General features: G+C 41.9%; 1 protein-coding gene across 4 annotated transcripts in view; it reads left to right on the top strand.

The window, feature by feature from the left end:
• CASKIN2 (CASK interacting protein 2) overlaps positions 1-22951 on the top strand; it is a 107274-nt gene that overhangs the window by 75152 nt on the left and 9171 nt on the right. The window contains exons 6-18 of one of the 4 annotated variants that reach the window (XM_088133323.1): positions 1246-1341; positions 4781-4911; positions 5757-5865; positions 6824-6932; positions 7283-7377; positions 8390-8507; positions 11037-11231; positions 12209-12327; positions 14458-14536; positions 15307-15389; positions 16596-16706; positions 16919-17020; positions 18007-18145. In XM_088133323.1, coding sequence (XP_087989449.1) covers positions 1246-1341; positions 4781-4911; positions 5757-5865; positions 6824-6932; positions 7283-7377; positions 8390-8507; positions 11037-11231; positions 12209-12327; positions 14458-14536; positions 15307-15389; positions 16596-16706; positions 16919-17020; positions 18007-18145 — 1486 coding nt within the window. Of the gene's footprint in view, positions 1-1245; positions 1342-4780; positions 4912-5756; positions 5866-6823; positions 6933-7282; positions 7378-8389; positions 8508-11036; positions 11232-12205; positions 12328-14457; positions 14537-15306; positions 15390-16595; positions 16707-16918; positions 17021-18006; positions 18146-22951 lie in introns of all 4 variants that reach the window. The other 3 variants (XM_088133322.1, XM_088133325.1, XM_088133324.1) reach the window with 3 other exon arrangements.

The following is a 22951-nucleotide window of genomic DNA, read 5'->3' as shown; positions in this document are numbered from 1 at the left end:
GACTCTCATAACTCTGTGTGATAAGCCAAACATTCTAAAGTTAAGTACGGAGAAACAGTTTTGCTGATGTACTTCTGTAAAGACAAACAACTCATCATTTCTTGTGCATCTGTTCATACAACAATATACTGAAATAAAATTTAATTGTGTATAATCAACTGGTTCTCTGAGTAAATGAAAACCAGAATACAATTAAACCACCCCACCTCTCCAAACCTAAAATGTATCCTACTAGATAAAGAACATATATAAGTTCAAACCTCACTAAAGGAATTCTAAGTTTGCCTTTTCGAAAAAATCCAAAATATCCTGTCTTCTTAACCCCATATCCTTTGTATGTTTATATGGCCCCCCTTAGGTGAAAATTGCATAGCAACTCTAGTATATTGCCTTGGCATAAAGCATAGATGGAGTTCATAGTAGAATTATAATAAGCTGCAGTCAATACCAAGATAGCATTTATGTAGATTTTGTCAGGAAACAAAACAGGGAGAAAGATGACAAAAATCATTTTGGTCTGATAAGTAACATAGTTTTGCATGGCAATCCATTCTGAAAAAAATCAACAGAATTGTATATATTTTGCTCTTGTGAAAACAAAAAGCTGTACATGCCATAACTATCATCCAAAAACCCCTACGTTGGTTACTTATAACATTAAAGCTTTTCTAGGAATAGCTCCAAAATCCTGTCACATTTCTGTTGGTTTTCAAGCTCTTGCAGATCTTGCACTGCACGCAAATGAGGACAAGCATTTTATTTACTATTTTTAAAGATAGTAAAGATTTTTAAAGATAGAATCTGAGATTATTTGAATACCAGACATTACAGTCAAACATCTTACGAATTTAGAAAATATATACTTTCTCCCAGTTTTTCACTGTCTGAATCAGACACAGCTTCAAATGTGTTGAGATGGTGAGAATGCAAATAAAAGCCCCTGAGAGGATGTTTACTTTCCACCAGATTGATTTACAGAAGAACTTTAAACTGGTTAAGAAAGACTGGAGAACTTCCTGAGTTTCTTGATTTGAGATTTAACTAGAAGGAGCTGGAGAAGCAAATTACAGGCCCATTATGATCCATATTATAGTGGTGCTTTATTGTCAGTTCCAAACAAGGGTTTTCCTGCACAAGGGCTTTGACTATGCATGACAGGTAAATGAGTTGCTTAACTAGGGAATGTGCTGCCACTTTCTCCAGATTCACTAAATTCTTTTCATGTTCTTACATGTTTGCCTGCAGTCAGAGATGCTGCTTCAGCACCAATCCAACCCGTGTCTTATAAATAAGGCTAAGAAAACCCCCTTGGACTTGGCTTGTGAGTTTGGGAGGCTGAAGGTAAGCAGAAGCAACCATAGCACCTTGTATAACAAAGCAAACAAGTTAGAGAAAAGATTACCCCATCTGTCTAGTTCATATCCACTGTCTATTGAAAAGCATTCTGGTGCAAGAAAAGCAGTCGAGCATACAGTATTATTCCATCCTGTTCTGTCTTGTCCTGTCCCATGAAGTTTTCTTAAGCTAGCCTTAAACCAACTGTTGGATTGGTACCATAAATTCTATTTTACCCATCACTCAGAATTTCAACCCTTGCCTTGTGGTTTTCTCTGGTAACCAAACTTCTGCAAGTACATGTCAATAGGCTAAAGCAGTGTTTTTCAACCTCAGCAACTTTAAGATACGTGGACTTCAACTCCCAGAATTCGGCTGGCTGGGGAATTCTGGAAGTTGAAGTCCACATATCTTAAAGTTGCCGAGGTTGAGAAACCCTGGACTAAAGAAACAGGGCAGGCAGCAGCTTGGATCAGGCCTTGCTATGACTTTGAGACATAATACAGCATCCTCCCCCTGGATGTTTCTTCCCACTGTGGTTCCAAAGCAATCAACATTTTCTCTTCCCTGTTCCCACACAAAACCAGACAATGCCTGGAGTCTGACAATCCTTTCAGGCTATGAAGTCAGAACCAAGGCCAGCTGGGATAGAAGGCCAGACATTCCATCCTGACCAAACTGGGAGCTGGCTGTAGATTCCTGGCTCCGGTATTTAGGACAGGTGCAGAAGCTACTTGGAATTCCTGAGGATGGGAAGCTTCCTCCAAGCTAAAGAAAAGAACAAGAAATATAAGTAAACCCTGATGGGGGAGGGGGAATTCATCTAAGGGATTGCACCAAAGGAGCTGAGGGAGTGACACATTATTTTCATTATCAACCAGGGAGTGTTTTGAACATCAATTTTGGTATCAAATAGGCCATAAATAGCATGATAAATCTGACACAAGTAATATGCTCAAGACCTCTGCATGTGGACTGAAACTTGTGATGGTGTAGGGATTACTTAGGCTGAAGACAGGTCAAAATCAGACTTGAAGTTGAAATTGTTTCTCATTTAGTAAACTGCCCTAAGCACAACCTTTAGATTGGCTGTGTTTGCATGATAAACTGCCCATGTTTAGCCCAAGTATGCTAATTAACCCAGTTTCCTGGATTTGTAGGACATGCTGAACTGTAAAGACAGTGGGTTCATCAATACACTGAGCCATAAACCACACTCTAATCAATGTTAAAACTAATCCATCCTTGCTGAAGCATTTTGGACAGAAGCTTCTTCTATAAGGAATGCAGGACCTGTGGTTGAGAGGCTGAAGATGGAGAGGCTGAAGAAAATTGACAGGTGGAGTCTAGAAAAAGAGAATTGAGTGGCTGATAATAACAGGATTGGATGACCCAGTTCCTAAAAGGCTGAAGAATTTGGCCCCTTTAAGGACTTGGAAGCAAAGCAGATGTACAACTCTTTCTTTCTCAGGGCTGTCAGAATGGGAGGAATGGCTACTCCTAAGCATTTGTCTTTCTTGGAGGTCTAAAGGGCAGAAGCTGTCTCTTTATCTGAACTATGGTCACATTAATGGTAGCCATTGTAAAGGATATAGGTGCTTGCTAGAAATAGGTTGGCAATTCTTTAGTCTTTCTGATTGAAGTGCAAGGAAATAGAGGGGCTTCCCCAGAGTTGGGCAGACTTACCAATAGAAATTATAAATAAAGAAGCAGAACAAAACATGAGAGTAGACACACTTTTTTTTTTAATCTAGTAGGACTCCTGAACTTTTAACAATTATATGTCAGAAGTATGAAAAGAAAAGTTGCCTCTTCCACATAGGAAAAACAGTGATAATTCTAAGTGAAACAAAAGACTTATTCCGTTAAATGCATGCACTGAAATTAAGAAAAGTCACAGCCAGTTTTAAGGAAGACTGTCTGACCCACATCACTATGCCATCTTCAAAAAGAATGAGTAAGGTGTTAATAAAGTTTCTCCCCTATTAACAGGGAGGTTTATTTTGACCAGGGACCCCTCAAACCTCAAGCTAGTCTTGTTCCATTTCATTCAATGAGAGTTATTCCTTAGTAATCTTAGCTAAGAGGGATGAGTAAGCGCAACCCTCCAAATGTTGATGAACTCCCATCAGCCCTAGCCAGCATGGCCAACAGTGAAGGATGGTGGAAGTTGCAGTTCAACAACAGTGTCCTGAGATGTAACACTAACTTTAAACATGTAAACTCATTCCAAAGTGGAATGGAGAGAGAATGCTCCAGAATGACTTGGAATCTGTCTTTGACCCTGTCATTCAACATTGCCTAACGTGACTGGCAACACTTCTCCAGCATCTATTTATTCATTTATTTTACTCCATTTGGCACCACCTGACTCCAGAACAACTCTGGGTAGCTCACAATACAATAAACAGAAATACCCCCACACACACACACACATATACTGTACTTGTAAAAAAGTTAGAAAATTTTGGGTTCAAATACACACAGTAATACAAAGAATTTTAAAGATTAATATTCAACTAAAACTGGAACTTTTCTTGCTGGGACTAATGGACAATTAGAAAAGATTTATGGACGATTGTTTTGTACACAGTAACTGCAGCAAGATTTTTATATGCACAAATATGGAAAGACTCTGAAATACCCACAATGGAGGAATGGTTGGTGAAGATGACAGAATTTGCAGAGATGGCAAATTTGACTTGCTTAATTAGAGAAAAGACAACAATTACATTTGTCAGTGACTGGAAACCCCTTATGGACTTTTTGCTGGAAAAAAAAAGAAAAATGAATATGGTAGAATATGGAAAGAAGGGAGCCATAGGGTAACCTTAGAGAGAGGATACAATATAAATGTATTTATAACTGCTGTAAAGAAGATGAGAAGCCACTTCTTTATATCTTTTTTTTATTCTTTCTTTCTTTGTCTTTTTTCTTTCATTTCTTTTCTATTTACTTATCAATTTTCCTTTCCTTTACTTCCTTTACTTCCTTTTTTCTTTAAATTTGTATTATTTTTACTTTGTAAAAATTTTGTTTCATAAAAAAGAATTGAAAAAAAAGAATAAAAACAGTATCATAAGAACAAAAGTATACAAATAATATAATAAGAATTATAAGTATGAAAACAATACAGTAAGAACCAAAGAGGGAAAAGAACAGAAGAACAAGGGAAAACTGGCAGACCACACAGAATGTATACCCCCAATATTCAGCAAGGGGCTCCAGAATACCATCAGGGTGGGAGCCACAGAGATCCCAAATTGGGAAGGAACTATATTATGTCCTCTCAGGGAGATGTTAGGGTTTGAATGTTCTACATTAGATGTTCTACATTGCTGAATAGATGGTCTGTCAATGAGTTATCACTGGACAGAGTAAGCAAGAATGTCAAATATGCTTTCCATTGTATTTTATTCATTGTCTCATTCCCTGTCCATTTTAGGTAGCCCAGTTGCTTCTAAACAGCCATATGTGTGTGGCTCTACTTGAGGGACAATTCAAGGACACAAGTGACCCCAACTACACTACTCCTCTACACTTGGCAGCCAAGAATGGGCACAAGGAGATTATCAGGTAATTTTCTAAGCACTTCCAAGGTGGGGAAAGGCAGTGGTCTCAGTAGATTAGCCTACTCTTATTTAGGGGAGGAGAGATGGCAGCAAATCGCTTTTTAACAAAACATATCTGCCAACAGAGGGCACCATTTGTTGCGTTGTTCCAAAGGGCTAATAAAATAGAGGCTAAAGAGCTGGGAGGACTATCAGTGAGTTCCCCTTGAACCTGCTTCTCCAATTCCTAAAACTTACCCTAATGCTTCTATTTTTGCAGTCTACAGTCTGGCCAATAAAAGTGAATGAGTAATTTTGTACTTACAGTTTACACTTGCCTTTTCAAATTGTAGTTTATTCCTGCATTAACTTCAGAAATCTTTGTTTCAGACCCTACGTGGAGAAAATAACAGATATTCCTTATTCACATGCATTACATTTAAAATGTCCCTTTAACAAAATTCCAGCTGCATCTGCTTAGGAAGAGAGAAGTAACCTCAATTTGCTCTGTTCTTGAGCTGTGCCCATTCTCTCTGTCATGTATTCCAGGGGAAACAGGAATTAAGTGTATTTTGGATTTTTCAGTTCTGTAGTAGCAGCTACTGAGTTACCATCATTCAAGTGAGATCCTTACTGAATTATGTCATAAATTAAAACTTTGTACTACAGAGCATACACATCCATTGTGTTTATTTTTTAATGTATTCTTTTTGTAGTACAAATACTTTCTCCAATTTATTTCTTAAATTCATCTGTAATCCCCCATTTTCGTCTTGGCCCCCCGGCAGCAGTTGTTACACCATCCAGATTGATCTAGGCTGACCATTTTTGGTCTGCTGGTGCTCATTGTTTATTTTTCTGTCCACACAGGCAGCTCCTGAAAGCTGGAATTGAGATCAACAGGCAGACAAAAACAGGCACTGCCTTGCATGAAGCTGCATTGTATGGCAAGACAGAAGTGGTGCGCTTACTGCTGCAGGTGAGATAAAGAACCAGTTTGCACATAACACTACAGGTAGTCCTCAACTTACAACCATTCATTCAGCGACCATTTGAAGTTACGATGGTGCTGAAAAAGGAGACGTACGACTGGTCTTTGAGGTTGCAGCCATCCCAGCATCCCCACAGTCATGAGATCGCAATCTGGGTGCATGGCAACCCATTCACACTTATGACCGGTTGCCAAGCACCCCACAATCCCATGATTGCCATTTGTAACCTTTCATGCCGGCTTCCCCAGAAAGTCAAAGGGGAAGCTGGCAGGAATATCGCAAGTTGTTGGGTAAGTCTCTCCCACCTGCGCACCCTCCACCAGCCCCACTGTGCTCATGCCATGCTTGCCACTCACACACCTGTGCACACCCTCCCTGAGCCGCATTACTTAGCAACAGAAATTCGGGTCCCAACTGTCGTCGTAAGTAGAGGACTACCTGTAAACCATAAAGCTGGGTTAGTGATGAACATGACCTTGAGCAGATAGGGACAACAAGCTCTCCTGGGCTTGGCTATTGTAAGCCAGCACAGCATTTGGCAACCATATGAAGAGCCCCTAAACAATTCCTCCTCATGCTGATAAATCCTTTGTGCACATACCAGTTTATATATATAACCTCCTTTCATACAGCTGCTGTATGAAAGGAGTGTGCATATTATGGGGATCAAGGCTAGCAAGAGAAAGAAATAATTGCAAATAGTAGGGAACTTTTTTTTAAGCTCTGAGATGTCAGAACCAATGTCTAACCAGTGTTATCTAATCAATACTAGGCATTGCCTAACCAAGATTATCTAACCAATACTTACTGTTGGCTCTAGTTAAGCCTGGTGATGAAATTGTGAAACCTAGATCAGAGCACAATTCCCTACTTCAGGAAAAATTTCCCTACCTTGCAGAGACCCTCTTTCCATAGTCCATCATTTAATTTTTTCTCTGTGAGTAGGGGGGCATTGATGTCAACATTCGCAACACCTACAACCAGACAGCCTTGGACATTGTGAACCAGTTCACCACTTCACATGCCAGCAAGGACATCAAGCAGCTCCTACGAGGTGAGCAAGCTGAAAAATAATCCCCATAGATCCTGCAGTGAGAAGATTGTCTGCTGCAATCTATATGTCCAGCATGACAGGCCTTTGGTTGGAAGTCTCTTGGGGAAAGGTAATGAAGGAATGTGGGTTTTTCAACCCCACTGCTGACTCTGAATCTTAAGCTAAGTAAGAAAGTTGAAGGTGGAAAGAACATACTGGCTGCCTAAAGAGTTTGCAAGCTATGGGAAACAGGAGGAATTATCTGTTCTGTAAGTAACATTATCATCTTCCTTTTCCTTGACAATTTTTTTGCCCATTTTCTGCCTCCTCTGTCCTCTTCTTTCTCTCTCCCTATTACCATTTGTCATCAGAGGCATCAGGAATCCTGAAAGTCCGTGCTTTGAAGGATTTTTGGAATCTCCATGATCCAACAGCTCTTAACATCCGTGCTGGAGATGTCATCACGGTGAGAAATTAATATTTATTTATTTATTTATTAAATTTTTCCCCACCCATCTCCCCCCAATGGGGACTCTGGGCGGCTCACAACTCATTAAAAACAATAAATAAATATACAATTAAAAGCCCATATACACAATTACAAAAGATGAAGGAATGGAAGTCATGTAAGCTCTTACAGGGCTACCGCTCTCCCCCTGTGGTGTTCCCTCATCACTCGCACTTTGTTATAGATCTTCTTCCATGCAAAGACCAGTTGGGATTACAATGCTGAGAAAAAGAACAAATACAACTTTGACTTGTCTTAAAAGAAGCAGCGCATCCTTACTATAGGAGATGGGGAAGTATTATTATAATTGGATCTTAGTTGGCAGTGTGTTTAGATGCAGGCAAGAGGCTTTTAAGAAGAATGTACATACAAAAAGAAGATTAATTGAATAACAGATTCTGTGGTGTAGCATTTTGCGTGTGGCACAACTTTTGCAGAAGTACAAAGTAAAGAATATCAGTTTTAAGTGCAGCTATAGAATTCAGGTAACAAGCTTGGCTTTTAGTTTTTTAAATGAAATGTTTAGCCTTCAGACTAAAAAGACAAGTTTGGTCTAATCCTAATGAAGCATTCCTTTAATTTTTATTCCATTGTATTCTATGTTTATTTACTTCCCTTTCAAGTGTTAAGAACACATAAATGGTGTATAAATAAAATAAACATTTAAGAATCATACACATTATTTTAATCCTTACAATAGTCCTCGATTACTATACTTACCCACCTTTTGTACGTGGGGGCAAACAGTGAAGTGGCTAGCAAGTTCATAGCAAAGGTTAGATCTGAACAACAAAGGTTTCCCCATTCATATATCCATCACAGGCACCATGCAACATGCCAGCTTTAGAAGATCTTGCCACAGCAGCAGGAAATTAGACTTAATGACCCTTCTTGCCTTTTCAACCTTTTCTTTTCGTACTCCTTTGTCTGTCTGGTCAGGCTGTTGATGGGAGTTCTTTTCTTTTGCCAGGTCCTGGAGCAGCATGCAGATGGGCGGTGGAAGGGCCACATCCATGATGCTCAGAAAGGCACCGACCGAGTCGGCTACTTTCCTCCATCCATCGTAGAAGTAATCAGCAAGCGGACAGGTTGGCCTAGGGTTACAGCGGGGATGTTTTGTGAGAATCCAGTGATGTGGTTGGTGGGTGGAGGAAAAGGCTGGAGACATCTGTGATTCCATGTTCCAGGACATCCCTTTTATTCCATTTTTCATCACTTCATCATCTCCTTTCCTTTAAAAAAAAACAGTAACAACAACTCATAGCCTCCTCTTCCAGTCATAGTTACTCATGACAATATTCTCTGCCTTCATTTGCTAATTCAAAGGCAGGGTTATTCAGGGCAAGTTCAACAAACCTCCCTCCCTTCCTACCCCCTACCGTGCACCAACTTTTCAACACAAAAGGCTCGTGCCCATTTATATAAGGATAGAAAACTTGATGTCCTCCAGATATTTAAAATTCAATTTACTGTATTTCCAAGGGACCTTACAGACAAGGCTGGTATTGTTAGTCATCCTGCTTCATATATTCCATTTGTAACTATCCTGTATTTTTCATCCCTTCTACTTGTTTCTTACCACTGAGAGTGGTAAGTGGTAGGAAATTGAAATAGTTGCACAATGGCTTTGGACTGATAGAAAACGTCCATCAAAGTCTCTAAAAAATGGAATATTTGTCTGCTTGAATCCCATTGTATACTGCATTATCCAGGGATAAATACAAACCATAATTTATCAAGGGGTAACTTACAGATATGCAAAGTCTTACAGGTAGTTTAGCTGTTTGCATCGTCCACTCGTGTTGTTGCAGACTGGTTGCAAATATACAGTTCTCTTCAGTCTATAGATGGATGCTGTTGGTGTCCAGTTGCAATGTATTTGAATACCTAGCAAAGTAAAATGCCCATATTTTAAGTTTTCCGTGTTCTTAAGGCATTGAAGATTGGAGACAGTGATTAAAAACTTAAAAATAAATGACATAAATTCTATTATTGTATTTTTGCTTCTAGTCAAAACAAGGTTGGAGGTTTTAAATGCAAAAACTTGCAAAATCTCTTATCGCAGGATGCATATATGCATTGTCAGCTATGAAAATGAAAAGCATGCATCATAAGTTATGATTATCCTTTCATACTGGCTTTGGCTCTGAATTTTCTCCAGTTATAAGCATTTAGAAATGATGAAACAAATGAATTAGATATACCTCTGTAGGACATCTTTTTAATAAGGATAAACCATCTTTTACAGGCTTGTGAAAAGAATTGGGGAGGAGGGAAAAGATAAATATACAGGTAGTCCTCGACTTACAACAGCAATTGGGACCAGAATTTACGATTACAATGCAGTCGTAATGCTTGACCGCATCGCTTATAGATGGCAATCCCTGCTGTTGTGGTTGCCATCGTTGACAAATCCCATGGTCATTAGGTGAGGCAACTTCCTGCCAACTTCCCACAATCAACGTCAGTGGGGAAGCTAGCAGGAAGTTGCAAGTCCCAGGCCAGCAGGCAGATATGTGGCTGCTGCCAGGTGGGGGAGGGAGCAAGAGGTGGGCAGGGGTGTGGGGGAGGCAGGGCGAGGCGTGCGAAGAGGTGTGTGAGAGGCACAGCATGGGCAGGGAGGGTGTGTAAGGGTGTACATGAGGCACAGCATGGGTCAGAGAGGGTGAGCGAAAGTGCAGCATGGGTTGAGGAGAATGTGCAGGGGTGCAAGTCAGGGAGGGTGCACAAGGGTGTGCGTGATGGGGTGCAGTGTGGGTCGGGGAGGGTACACGGGTGTGCAGAAGGCATGGGTTGGGGAAGGTGTGCAAAGGTAGGGCGTGGGTCAGGGAGTGTGCGCAAGGGTGCGGCACAGGTTGGGGAGGCTGCACGAGTGGGCAGCGCAGGTTGGGGAGGATGTGCAAGGGTGCAGTGTGGGTTGGGGAGGGTGCGCAGGGGTGCGGCATGGGTCAGGGAGGGTGCAGAGGGTGCCTGGGGGTGTGCGAGTGGCTGGCGCGGCGCGAGCACAGAGGGGCTGAGGGAGGGCACATGTGTGGAGGAGATTTGCGACCTTCCCTGCCAGCTTTCCCATTGACTTTCTGGGGAAGCCAGCAGGGAAGGTTGCAAATGGCAATGTGATTGCGTGGCACTGCAACCAGTCATAAGTACAAACTGGTTGCCAAGCACCCAGATTGTGATCACATGACCCCGGCGGTGCTGGGACAGCCAGAACTCTGAGGATCAGTCGTAACCACCATTCATTCAGCACCATCATAACTTTGAACAGTCACTGAACAAATGGTCATAAGTCGAGGACTACCTGTACTGGGGTTCTGATTCTGTTGTTAATATCCATTATAAGCTGCTGAAACTCCTTGTTAAGGAAGCATTCTGGAAGCATCTACGTAATGAATAAATAATCCACATTGTGCTCTTTAAACTTCCAGTAGTGTGACCTTTAGATGAACATATGTATTCCTTGGGTACCTAAGTTGTCCTATGTAGCAGCACTTTGTCCATGCAGTGAAGTCCTACATAGTGTGTCCCACTGGGAAAGACTGGCCATACAGACACCCAGTCCACTGCCTTGCCTTTACATGCGCTCTGTTCTGACACGCATGTTTTGTCTCTACATGCAGGCCTGACACTTTCCCGCATGGTGCCCATACATCAGTGCCAGAGCCATGCAAAGGGACTGCAGGTTACCACAGCCACCTCTCTTGGTGGGCTACAACTACATACCGACGCCTCTCCGCCACAGACACCCCTCAGCCTCCCTACAGGTTGGGGCCACCTCACCCTGACCAGGACAGCTCCAGCACCTGAGAGCCCAGGTCAGGGGTACAGCTGGGCTGGGCTGGGCTGGGCAAGCATTCCTGCCATTCAAGCTGCCTGACTGCAGCACAGGAAAGAACAGGCCAGGGAGAAAAACAGCAAGGAGATGTGTGGTTCCTCATATTTATCACTTGAGTATTTAACTTTGGAGACATGCTCCCTCTCACGCATACCCACGTGTTCTTGACTGATTAGCGTGTATGAGTATGTGTGCATGCATAACACTGTTGGATCCTCATTCTTGTTTCTGCCTTTGTTAGAAAGATAGGTAATGGGTGGCCCTGCCCTCCAAATGCTGCTGAATGCTAGTTTAGCGAATGGCAAGGGTTGCTGAGAGTTGCAGTTCAGCAACAGTTGGAGGGACACATATTGCCCATCCTTGCTCTACTACACTATACTACTGCATTTGTAGTAGACATCTGGGGACACTTCCAACCTACCTGGTAACCCCACCAAGGGCACATTTATTCCTTTCTTCTTGCTTTTATTTTAAGGGCAGTTTTACTTATCAGGGCAGACTTCTGATAACTATGCAGCCACATCTACTAGACACATCTACCAGAGTGACATATGTTTTTCTCTCCTTCCATCTGTACATGCACATTTGACATTCATAGGCATTCCTTCCTACATGAATAGACCCAAGATGTTTGCCCTGTCTGCCTGCTGTTATGGTTATTGCATCTTCCTCAGTTAAGCTGGTATGTTGCGTTTAGGGACAAAATCAGAACAAGTGGAGGCTGATGTAAATAAGAGTCCCATAGCTAAATTCCTGCACTGCTTGCCAGCTAATCTCTTCTTGAAAACAGGGGTTTCTAATTCTGTGTTCCATGGCAAAGCCTGCAGGACTGTGTAACTTGCTACTACCAATTGTTTTCTTTCACCTAATGCTTTCTTATGGGTAACAGAAAACCCTTATTCCCCTCTTTCCCCTCCACAGTATCCCATTTGAAATTTCTCCTCTCCTGTACAGCAGGTGATAGAAACAGCGTGGGCAGCGAAGGCAGTATTGGCAGTATCCGAAGTGCTGGCAGCGGTCAAAGTACTGAGGGTACCAATGGACAATTCATGGGAATCCTCATTGAGAATGTAAAGGTAAGGAAATAGTATTTTTTGTGCAAAAGCATGAAAATCTCTTCTTCTGCGATCTTCAGTTCATATTCCCCAACAGCAGTGCTTATCTGGTTGAAGTTGGTTGTGAGGCCCATTTCAAAGTCATAAATTCATCAGATTCACTGGGCAGAGAGCATCCAACACACCAGCAAAATGAGAGAATTCAAAGACATGTGAACCCAAATCCCAAGGAAAGGCCTTAGCAGCTTGGAATTGTAAGACTGGAATTTATGGTGGCCTTCACTGATAGTCATAGTTCCAGCAACCTTTTATTGATTGATTATATGCCATCAGGACAGCCAGTTTGGTGTAGTGGTTAAGGTACTAGGCTAAAAACCAGGAGGTCATGAGTTCAAGTCCTTCCTTAGGCACAAAGCCAGCTGGGGGACTTTGGGCCAGTGACTCTCTCCCAGCCCTAGGAAGAAGGCAAGGACAAACCACTTCTGAAAAATCTTGCCAAGAACACTGCTGGGGATTAGATCAGGGAATTGTCAGGAATCAACACTGATTTGAAAGTACACACAGACATATGCCATTAAGTTGATCTCAACTCTCAAGTACCATACAGATAGATCTTCTCCACAATGATGTGTCCTCAACCTGGCCTTTCAGAACTTCCAATGATGTACCTGTTGCTGTTGTAACTGAGATCATCCACTTTGCTGCTTGACATCCTTTTCTTCTCTGTCTGTGACACTTCTTAAGAAAGCTAGATCTTTGCATAATGTATCCAAAATATGATAATTTGAGCCTGGTCCAGCAATCTTACCAAGTCCTGATTGCTTTCCAAATATCAGCAGCCTCTGAACCTACTTGTGCACAGCTGGCCCTGACAAGGTCTGGCAGCCTTCAGTTCGTTACTCCTGGCGCTTTGCCAGGTTCAGCTGTCCCTTGAAAAAGCCATGCACTCTGTCTTTTCAGACACCAGCATTCCTGAGGGCTGTATGGAACTCCTGGGTTTAGGACAGGAATATTTGGGCTGGTTGCTGGCTTGGCTTCATTGATGGAGCCTAGCAGCCCAGGATCCACTTCTTGAGATGCCTCTTCCTGGTCCTGGTCCTCATATAGCAGGGCTCTTGGGACCAAGCGATGACATTGTGATGTACTTCCACTCCGCTGATACTGCCTTTAAGCCACCCTTGCTTTAAGGAGCTTATATCTCACTTGGGGCTTATGCTCAAGTTCATGATTTGCTAATGCGTAATTAGCAAGATGGTAATGACAAAAAACTGAAAGGAAATAAACTGTGAGAGATAATGTACTTTTTATGGCCAAACTAGATGAGATGTGGGAGTAGTTTCTCGTTTAACAAAGAATTGAGGTGCAGTTTTCTTTAGATCTTTGTCAGACATAAGAGCTCTACATTTGATTTAGGCAGCACTGGGTGACAGAGCTGAGTGTAACTCTTTCCGTAGAGGCTATATTTCTGTTCATGTTCCAGGTCCTCCTCAACTAGTTTACTCCCCACTATGGAAAATATAATGATACCTGGTATTATGTTTGCTCTCTTTTTCAGCTAGCAATTACCTGGGAATTCCAAGAGTTATAGTCGGAATATAACTAGAGGGCAGCTGGTTGGGGAAAAATGGTCTTTACTACTTAGAGCCATAATTGCATGTTCTGTGGCAGCCATTTGAAAGGATGGGGGTACCGTATCTAACAAAATTCTCAAGGAATAACCACGTAATCCCTTTACATAAAGCAGTGCCATATTTAGTTCTGATGTAATGAATTAGGTAAGAGGAAAGTAGTAATCTTCCTGTTTGGGGATGAACTGGTGGTGGTTTCCATTCCTATTCTTTTCCCTGTGCCACCTGGGCTTTGAAAATGATATAGAGCTTCCATAGATTAGTGTTGCTTATCTGCAGAGAAGAAATTAAAAGAACAATCAGTTGGGATTACTTCTAAGATCCCAGAAGACTGGACATTACCTTCTTGTCTTAAATATTTTTAACCAATGGGCCACTGTGTGGCATTTGGGTTTATCAGTATTAATTGCACAATTGTAAATATGCCTTTGCTAATGCCATATGCAAAACCTTTGAGTGTGAGAAAAAGTCATATGTCTGCCAATTTGATAACTGATGGCTCTCTTCACTCTTGTGTATGCAGCCACTTTTGCCTGGTGGGGAGGATCTGCAGCAACATGTTCTGAGTTCAAATTCTCACAATGGCCAAACCAGCTCCTTGGGTAAGTGGAGATGTTGTCATCTTGTCACAAAGGTGGCAAGGGGAAGCAAAGCATCTTTCCTAATGGCAACAAATATACACTTTTCACAAGGTGAACATCCAGCTGGGATGGCATGCTTGCATGGCAGGGAGAGTGTGCTATTAATTTCTAATAGCAGAGACGTAGAGCAGGGTTATTACTGTCTGCCCTGCAGTGTCAAATGCTGTTTTTATACAGCAGCTTTCCCCAGCCTGATACCCTCCAAATGAGTTGGATTATAACTCCCAGACTTCCCACTGGCCATGCTGGCTGGGTACTGAAAGGAGGAGCCCAATACTTCTAAAAAGTATGGTGCAGAAGGCTGCTCCAGATGTCCATGAAAATCTATGCCTGAATGTCTTTGGTATGAGTAATAAAAAATTGAAATTCAACAACATGTCACAGTTGACTTTAAAAAAAATACATAGTTTAAAATGAAACTGAGTATTCTGTTTGATTGTGCTACCCCACCCCCACCCCAACAAGCTATTGGTAGCTCTTGAGAAAAGTTGGGATTTAAAATTAAAAATTTACAGGACAAAAATGTAAATAAAATCTACCTTTCCTCTTGGTGAACTCCATGGGTATAAATGCAGAAAGTGCGACCACCGCGGTGTAATGATTTCCAACTCCCTTCCATGCCCTATTCAAACAAATGTTACGTAGCAACAGGCCTTTTTGCATGACTGTGTCCTCTATTGGTTCTGCCAAGGCTCTGTTGCCTGCTCTGATTTTGCTCTGGTTCTTTGCAGGGACCCCAATGCACCAGAATTTCTCCAATGACAGGATCTTCTCCCACCAGTATCTACGCCCAGAGCAGCTCCTGGAAGGGAAGGTACTGGAATCCCTTGGAATGTCCATAGAAATTCTGATATCAAGTGTTCCTCATAAAGTGGATGTTGTTCCAGGTAGCATTTGATTAAAAACCATCTGGTGCCACTCTAGCCTGGAATTAGAAATAGGGACAGAAGAATTGAAAGGATGCAGGGAAGAGAATGTTCAAGGTAGAGGAACAACAAATGCAGTGCTGGGGCTGGAAGGAAAATAAGAATGCTAATTTCAGGACTGCTGTATGTTTCATCTGTTCCAGAGTTGTGTTGGCAAAGAGGCATGCTTTATTAGTGGATCTAGTTGGTCCAGAAACCTTCCCTGGCAAGGTCTCTTTTTACTAGCATTGCTATCAGAATGGAGGGAGTAGAATGCCAAGGGCAGCAGATGTTTCTACGGCTACTATAAAGAGATGTGCAAGAGCAGAGATCTCTCTTCACAAGAAAATGCTGCTAATAAAATTTATATCCAGTGCAGTGGTAAAAGAAAGGAATGACATAGTAAAATTACTCCTGAGATCCTCTGAGATCTTTCCAAGAAACCATATTGTTAATATCTGGAAATAAATAAGTAGATTTTAAAATATTGAATTGCACTTTCTGTACTCTAGTCTTGATTTGGAAAGTGCACTTGCAGACTGCATTTAGGAGGACTTTCCAAAGGATAACAATTTGTTAGTATATTTTCACTTTATCAAAAGAAACTTCACCACCTCCATTAAATAAGTGCATGCCAAGCATGTAGGTGAATGGCAAAGCATCACTTAAATCCAAGCTTGCACAAGTGATGATAGACTACTACCTTCAAGTGGAGGCCCACCCCGGGCTTAATGAGTGGCCGATCACTCAGAAAAAGTTGGGGCTTAAACTATAGCAAAAATAGGTAACCTGGTGACCTCTTGGTGTTTTCAACTAAAACTCCTATAACCCTTAACCCAGTGTTAAGAATTCTAGGAGATGAAGTCCACACAGCTTAAAATTGCCAAGGTTGAGAAACACTGCCTTAACCATTTGGTAAATTAGAGATAGATGAACTGATGCCCTGCAATTTGACTTCTATCTTTTTTTCTTTTTTAATACATCTGCTCAAGCACACCATCAATATTTTGGTAAAATAACCAAAGGACTGTAGGAATGTAGGGATCATTGTAGTCTTCGTAGTCTTTTCCATGCCATCACCTTCTCAAGGGGACTTCTCTTTCTCTTCTTTGCAGGATGCTGCAGCCATTTACAATTGGCTAAGTGAATTCCAGCTGGAGTGCTATACAGCCAACTTCCTGAATGCAGGTTATGATGTGCCAACAATCAGCCGCATGACTCCAGAGGTAAGAGCATGCAGAGGGACTGGGCAAAGGTAGGAAGGTGTCTTTTGGTTTCTCCACACCATTATCATTTGGGGCTTGTAAGAACTTGTCCATTTTCCCTGAAGAGATAGTGCAGGACACATGTGGTATAGATGTTTAGCTCCCCATTGTAGACTATATAAAATACATCTGGTTGGTGGTAGATAATGTATCTGGGCTACACTTTGTTCCAGGATCTCACAGCAATTGGTGTAACCAAGCCAGGCCACAGGAAGAAAATTTCGACAGAGATTGGACAGCTCAGCATTGCTGAATGGCTCCCAAATTATATTCCTGTGAGTATGGCAACTAGAGAGACCTACAGGAAGTCTATGATTAGCTGCATCCCTATCAGCCAATCCGAAGCAAGAGGTAGCCAGTAGGGCTATACTAGAGCCTCTTAATTGCTTAGAACGAAACAGTACAGAAACGTTTATGGAGTTCTTAGTAAACTACTGCCCTAGGAGGCCTTTGGTTATATTAGAAAAGCAGAATGTAAGCCCATGGGCGTGATATGTTGCCTGTTTCCTGCCTGAAATGCCCATATTTAAAATAGGATTAGTATGATTAAGTACAAGTCTTGCCTTGTTGCCAGGAGTCAAAATGTGACTCGAAAGCAACCCCACCCCTGCAAAAATACCTATAGAGTTGCTGTGAGGCATATTTTAATCTAATAACTATTTAATACCACAATATCTCTGACCATTTTCTGCATGAAATGACATTGCTTCTACAACATTTTTCTCTTCCCACTCATTTCCCCAAAGCTCCATATTCTTTTCAGAGAGATATCATAGAATATTTGCAACAAGCCTGTGAAATAGTAAGGCTCAAGTAAGGAATAGTTAAAGATCAGCTCATTTGGTTTCAGAACTTGAGTTTGGAGGTGAGGGAATTGAGCCTTCCTAATCTAAGCCCAAGAAACTGCTCTCTACTCCATCAGGGCTATCATTTGCTCACTCTAATAAATTAAGTTGATGGTTTAAGTGAAAGTTTTGAGCTATGTATAATGATGGTGGCATTTTGAAGACTGCTTTTTTTTTTTTTTTAACTTGCCCTGCTTAGCCCTTATCTATGGAGGATGCCCTTCATGGTGCCTTCCAGCAAGCATAGCAAATGGCAAGGGATTGCAGGCACTCTGACCCAAAACATCAGAGAGAACCTGATCTGACGTGTGTATCTTCTAGGGTCCATTCAGTTTCTCAGCTCTCCCAAGTTGCATAGACTTGGAGAGCAGCAGGGACTCCCTAATAAAACCCAGTGTGATTGTACTGTTTCATAGGATGACTTGATGGATTGGCTGAGTGCTATTGGTCTACCCCAGTACCACAAGAAGCTGGTGAGCAACGGTTATGACTCCATCAACATTGTGACTGATCTGACCTGGGAGGATTTGCAAGAGATTGGCATCAACAAACTTGGTGAGAAGAAATGAAAAGACAGAGGCAGAACCACTGGGGCTTTGGGAACGTCTGGTTGTTGTAATGTCGCACTGTACTAACAAGACTGTTCCTGTAAGGGTGGGGAAACTGGATCCATAATGTAATATTCACTGCACCACAACTTGGTTATGTTACAGTGATGCATCTCTGAGAATTTCTTTAACTGACCTGGAATGGAGAATCCAGCCAGCCTGTATTGTTGGCTGTCCGTTAGAAGAGCATTATTATGGCTGTGGTGCTTTCAGGCAAAGGATAAGAACCTGATGCCCTCAGAATTTTTAGCCACAGTTCCCAGGCTTTTGCCCCTAACTGGGCACGATGGGAGTTGAAATCTAAAGTATCCGGATGGCATCAATTTGCCTGCTTCTGGCCTAAGGGATAGTCATAAATAGTCAAGAGGGATAGTCATAAATAGTTGATCTTAATAAAATCAGTGAAGAATAGTGCAGCACCTCACAAAAGCTTTTACAGTTCACAGTACAAATACAGTCTATTAGCTTACTCCTGAGATTCCATGGGATCCTAAGAAGAGTGTTTCTTTATTCAAATGGATTGACAACTTCCCCAAATTTTGTTGGCTGGCTCCAATTCACTCTGTGATGTGTAGCCGTAAGAGAACATTGGACCTAGTCCAGGATGCAGTCTTCATTTTTGCACAGTGACAGGCTCAGCAGAGCTTGCCAAGTCCAGCCCCAAAAGGAGAGGGCCTCCTATCCACACAGCTATTTTCTGCTCACTGTGATTTTGCAGCAGAGAGATGGATGCAGCAAGAGTATGAAACATTGCAAAACCTTTGTAAGGCACAGTGCTATCCTAACTGCTCACAGACAGTGGCTGTCCCTTCTTACTTAAGCAAAGCAGAGTCCTGTGGTACCATAAAGCAAGAGTGGGCAAATGTTTGGAGTAATGGGTTACATTGTCGATTGTGGAACATTTTGCACCTACATATACATCCTTCACTTTGCCTTCAAGTATTACTAAGGAGAGAGCCTTTAAGCTGCCCCTTCCTAGCAATGTGGCTTGAGGGATTGTGGTTCACTGCCACTATTCCAGCAACTCTGATTAAGGATCAGGAAACTTTCACTCCTGTCATTGTGCCACATGGGGTAATTCATGGGCAGCTGTGACAGCTATAAGGGATGGGATGGTGTAATTGAACGTCAACAAATTGGAAGCACTCAAGCAAATTCCCCATCTGCACCAGCACCTCAGGCAGCAATCATTTCGTTAGTTAGCTAACTAATTTCTTTAGCATTCTTCTTCCTGGAGGGATTGGAACAATTCGCAACAAAATAAGCTTTAAAAAATATCCTAATAACATCCCAAATCCTTTGTTGTTGTTGTTTAGTCGTTAAGTCGTGTCCGACTCTTCGTGACCCCATGAACCATATCACTCCAGGCCTTCCTGTCCTTCACTGCCTCCCTGAGTTTGCTCAGTTTCATGCTCATTACTTCAGTGATGCTATCTAACCATCTCATCCTCTGCCGTCCTCTTCTCCTTTTGCCTTCAATCTTTCCCAGCATCAGGGTCTTTTCCAAAGAGTCCTCTCTTCGCATTAGGTGACCAAAATATCTGAGCTTGAGCTTCATTATCAATCCTTCCAATGAACAGTCAGGGTTGATTTCCTTTAAGATTGACTGGTTTGACCTCCTAGCAGTCCAGGGGACTCTTAAGAGTCTTCTCCAGCACCACAGTTCAAAGGCATCAATTCTTCAGCGCTCAGCCTTCTTTATGGTCCAGCTCTCACAGCCATACATTACTACTGGAAAAACCATAGCTTTGACTATGCGGATCTTTGTCGGCAAGGTGACGTCTCTGCTTTTTAATATGCTATCTAGGCTTGCCATAGCTTTCCTCCCAAGGAGCAAGCGTCTTTTAATTTCATGGCTGCAGTCTCCGTCTGCGGTGATCTTGGAGCCCAAATAAATGAAGTCTGTTACTGCTTCCATTTCTACCCCTTCTATTTGCCAGGAATTGATGGGTCCAGATGCCATGATCTTAGTTTTTTAATGTTGAGTTTCAAGCCAGCTTTCGCACTCTCCTCTTTCACCCTCATCAAGAGGCTCTTTAGTTCTTCTTCACTTTCTGCCATTAGGGTGGTATCGTCTGCATATCTGAGGTTGTTGATGATTCTCCCTGCAATCTTAATTCCGGCTTGTGATTCTTCCAGCCTGGCATTTCTCATGATGTACTCTGCATATAGGTTAAATAAGCAGGGTGACAGTATACAGCCTTGTTGTACACCTTTCCCTATTTTGAACCAATCAGTTGTTCCATGACCAGTTCTAACTGTTGCTTCTTGGCCCGCATACAGATTTCTCAGGAGACAGGTAAGGTGGTCTGGTACTCCCATCTCTTTAAGAATTTGCCACAGTTTGTTGTGATCCACACAATCAAAGGCTTTTGCATAGTCAATGAAGCAGAAGTAGATATTTTTCTGGAATTCTCGTGCTTTCTCCATGATCCAGCGAATGTTGGTGATTTGATCTCTAGTTCCTCTGCCTCTTCGAAACCCAGCTTGTACATCCGGTAGTTCTCGGTTCATGTATTGCTAAAGCCTAGCTTGTAGGATTTTGAGCATAACCTTGCTAGCATGTGAAATGAGTGCAATTGTGCAATAGGTTGAGCATTCTTTGGCATTGCCCTTCTTTGGAATTGGAACATAAACTGACCTTTTCCAATCCCGTGGCCACTGTTGCGTTTTCCAAACTTGCTGGCATATTGAGTGCAGCACTTTAACACCATCGTCTTTTAGTATTTTAAATAACTCAGCTGGAATACTGTCATCTCCACTAGCTTTGTTGTTAGCAATGCTTCCTAAGGCCCACTTGACTTCATTCTCTAGGATGTCTGGCTCAAGGTCAGTGATCACACCAGCGTGGACATCAGGGACATTAAGATCTTTCTTGTATAGTTCTTCTGTGTATTCTTGCCACCTCTTCTTAATCTCTTCTGCTTCTGTTAGGTCCCTGCCTTTTTTGTCCTTTATCATGCCCATCTTTGCACTAAACGTTCCTTTCATATCTCCAATTTTCTTGTAGAGATCTCTAGTCTTCCCCATTCTATTGTTTTCCTCGATTTCTTTGCATTGTTCATTTAAGAAGGCCTTCTTATCTCTCCTTGCTATTCTCTGGAAATCTGCATTCAGTTGCTTATATCTTTCCCTTTCACCCTTGCTTTTCGCATTCCTTCTTTCCACAGCTATTTGTAAAGCCTCATCAGACAGCCATTTTGCTTTCTTGCATTTCTTTTTCTTTGGGATGGTTCCCAAATCCTTAAAATCAGTCAATACAAAAAATTAAAATTTCACCTGATCTGCACTGAGCATTAGTAGTGAAGGACATGCATATAGGCTAGCACTAGGATGCTTAGGTGTTTATTCCCTTTGGAACTGATTGTCATGCTTATATGAAAGCTTCCTGTCAGTTTTTCCTTTTGCTGGAGCAGCCATGTTCCATTTACTTTTTCTACTTTGGTCTAGGAAACTGCCTTCTCCCACTTCAGAGAAGACCAGTTCAAGGCAGACCTCAGAACTGCTATCTCTAGATCAGTGTTTCTTAAACTTTTTTCTCTCTTTTCTTTTTCTTTTTTTCTCCCCTTCCCACTTTTAAAAATTATGGAGGACCCCAAAAGAGTTTTTATTTGTATGGGTTATATTTATTGATATTCACCGTATTAAAAATTAAAATTGACACATTGGCTGTCACTTCCACTTCTCATGATTGTTTGATGGGATTTTAATACTGTATTATTTTTCAGCATAGGCTGGCAAATAATTTTGATTTTGTGGACTCCTGAGAGGATCTTGGGGGACCCCCAGGAATCCTAGGACCACACTTTAAGAAACACTGATCTAGATCATCCTCTCCTCTTAACAACAACAGGATGCAGATGCCTCCATGGAACAGGATACCATAGCAGTTGACATTCCCGTAAGCATTTCTTCCCCACCTTTTGTCATGGCCTGATTTGATGAGTTAGCCAGCTCAGCCGCCCCATCAACTTTTGGCTGGCTCACTACCAAAGCCATCTCTTACAGTGAAGAAGAAAAAGAGGAGGGGAGAAAGCTTGTCCCTTTCTTTGGAAGCAGGAATTAGTGTAGTCTTTGGCGCTGCACCAAATTCCCAGGGTAACTGAATCCTGTTTTGAATGAAGACAGCCTTGTTTGTCCATGAGTATGAGCATAACCTAAATATGCCAACTGGCTTCATCCCCAAACAGCCAAACTTATAAGTTATTGGGTGTACATAACAAATAAGTGTTGATGAGACATCCTTCAAAGAGATGACCCACCTCTGACCCATCTAAAACTGCTGCTCCCGTTTCACCCTCCCAGCCGCCTCACTCAGCTTCCTCAACTGCCTTCTACAGAATGTCAGGAACTGTAGCCCCGTTCTGTAGTCATGAATTAAAAAAGGAATACCATAGCCCTACTCACATAACATGCTTAACATGGGAGTGGGAAAATTGGCTTAGTTTACCCTGCCAATTAATCCTAAAGGGGTTAGATTTAATCCCACTAAAGTAACTCCTTCTGTCAGTGATATTGCCTGAAGAGTTCTTGAAAAATCCCTTCAAAACAGAATACTCTCTGGGTATTCTGTTTCTATGGCGGTTTTGGTTTTCATGTCTCCATCGTTGCACTGAGGTAAGGAGTGAGATGAAACAGAAGGGGATGGCTGCACATATTATTTTTCCCACTCTGGCAAAAGAATATATTATTGTTGTTGTTCTTGTTTTTAATTGTTATTTAAAAAGGGAATAGGGACAAATGCAGGAGGACT

Source organism: Python bivittatus, unplaced genomic scaffold, assembly GCF_059951505.1.
Source record: "Python bivittatus isolate LINGU-HERP-01145 unplaced genomic scaffold, Pbiv_v1 ctg000080_np1212, whole genome shotgun sequence".
In the NCBI taxonomy this organism is placed as follows: domain Eukaryota; kingdom Metazoa; phylum Chordata; class Lepidosauria; order Squamata; family Pythonidae; genus Python; species Python bivittatus.
This window is presented reverse-complemented; position numbering and strand designations above follow the sequence as displayed.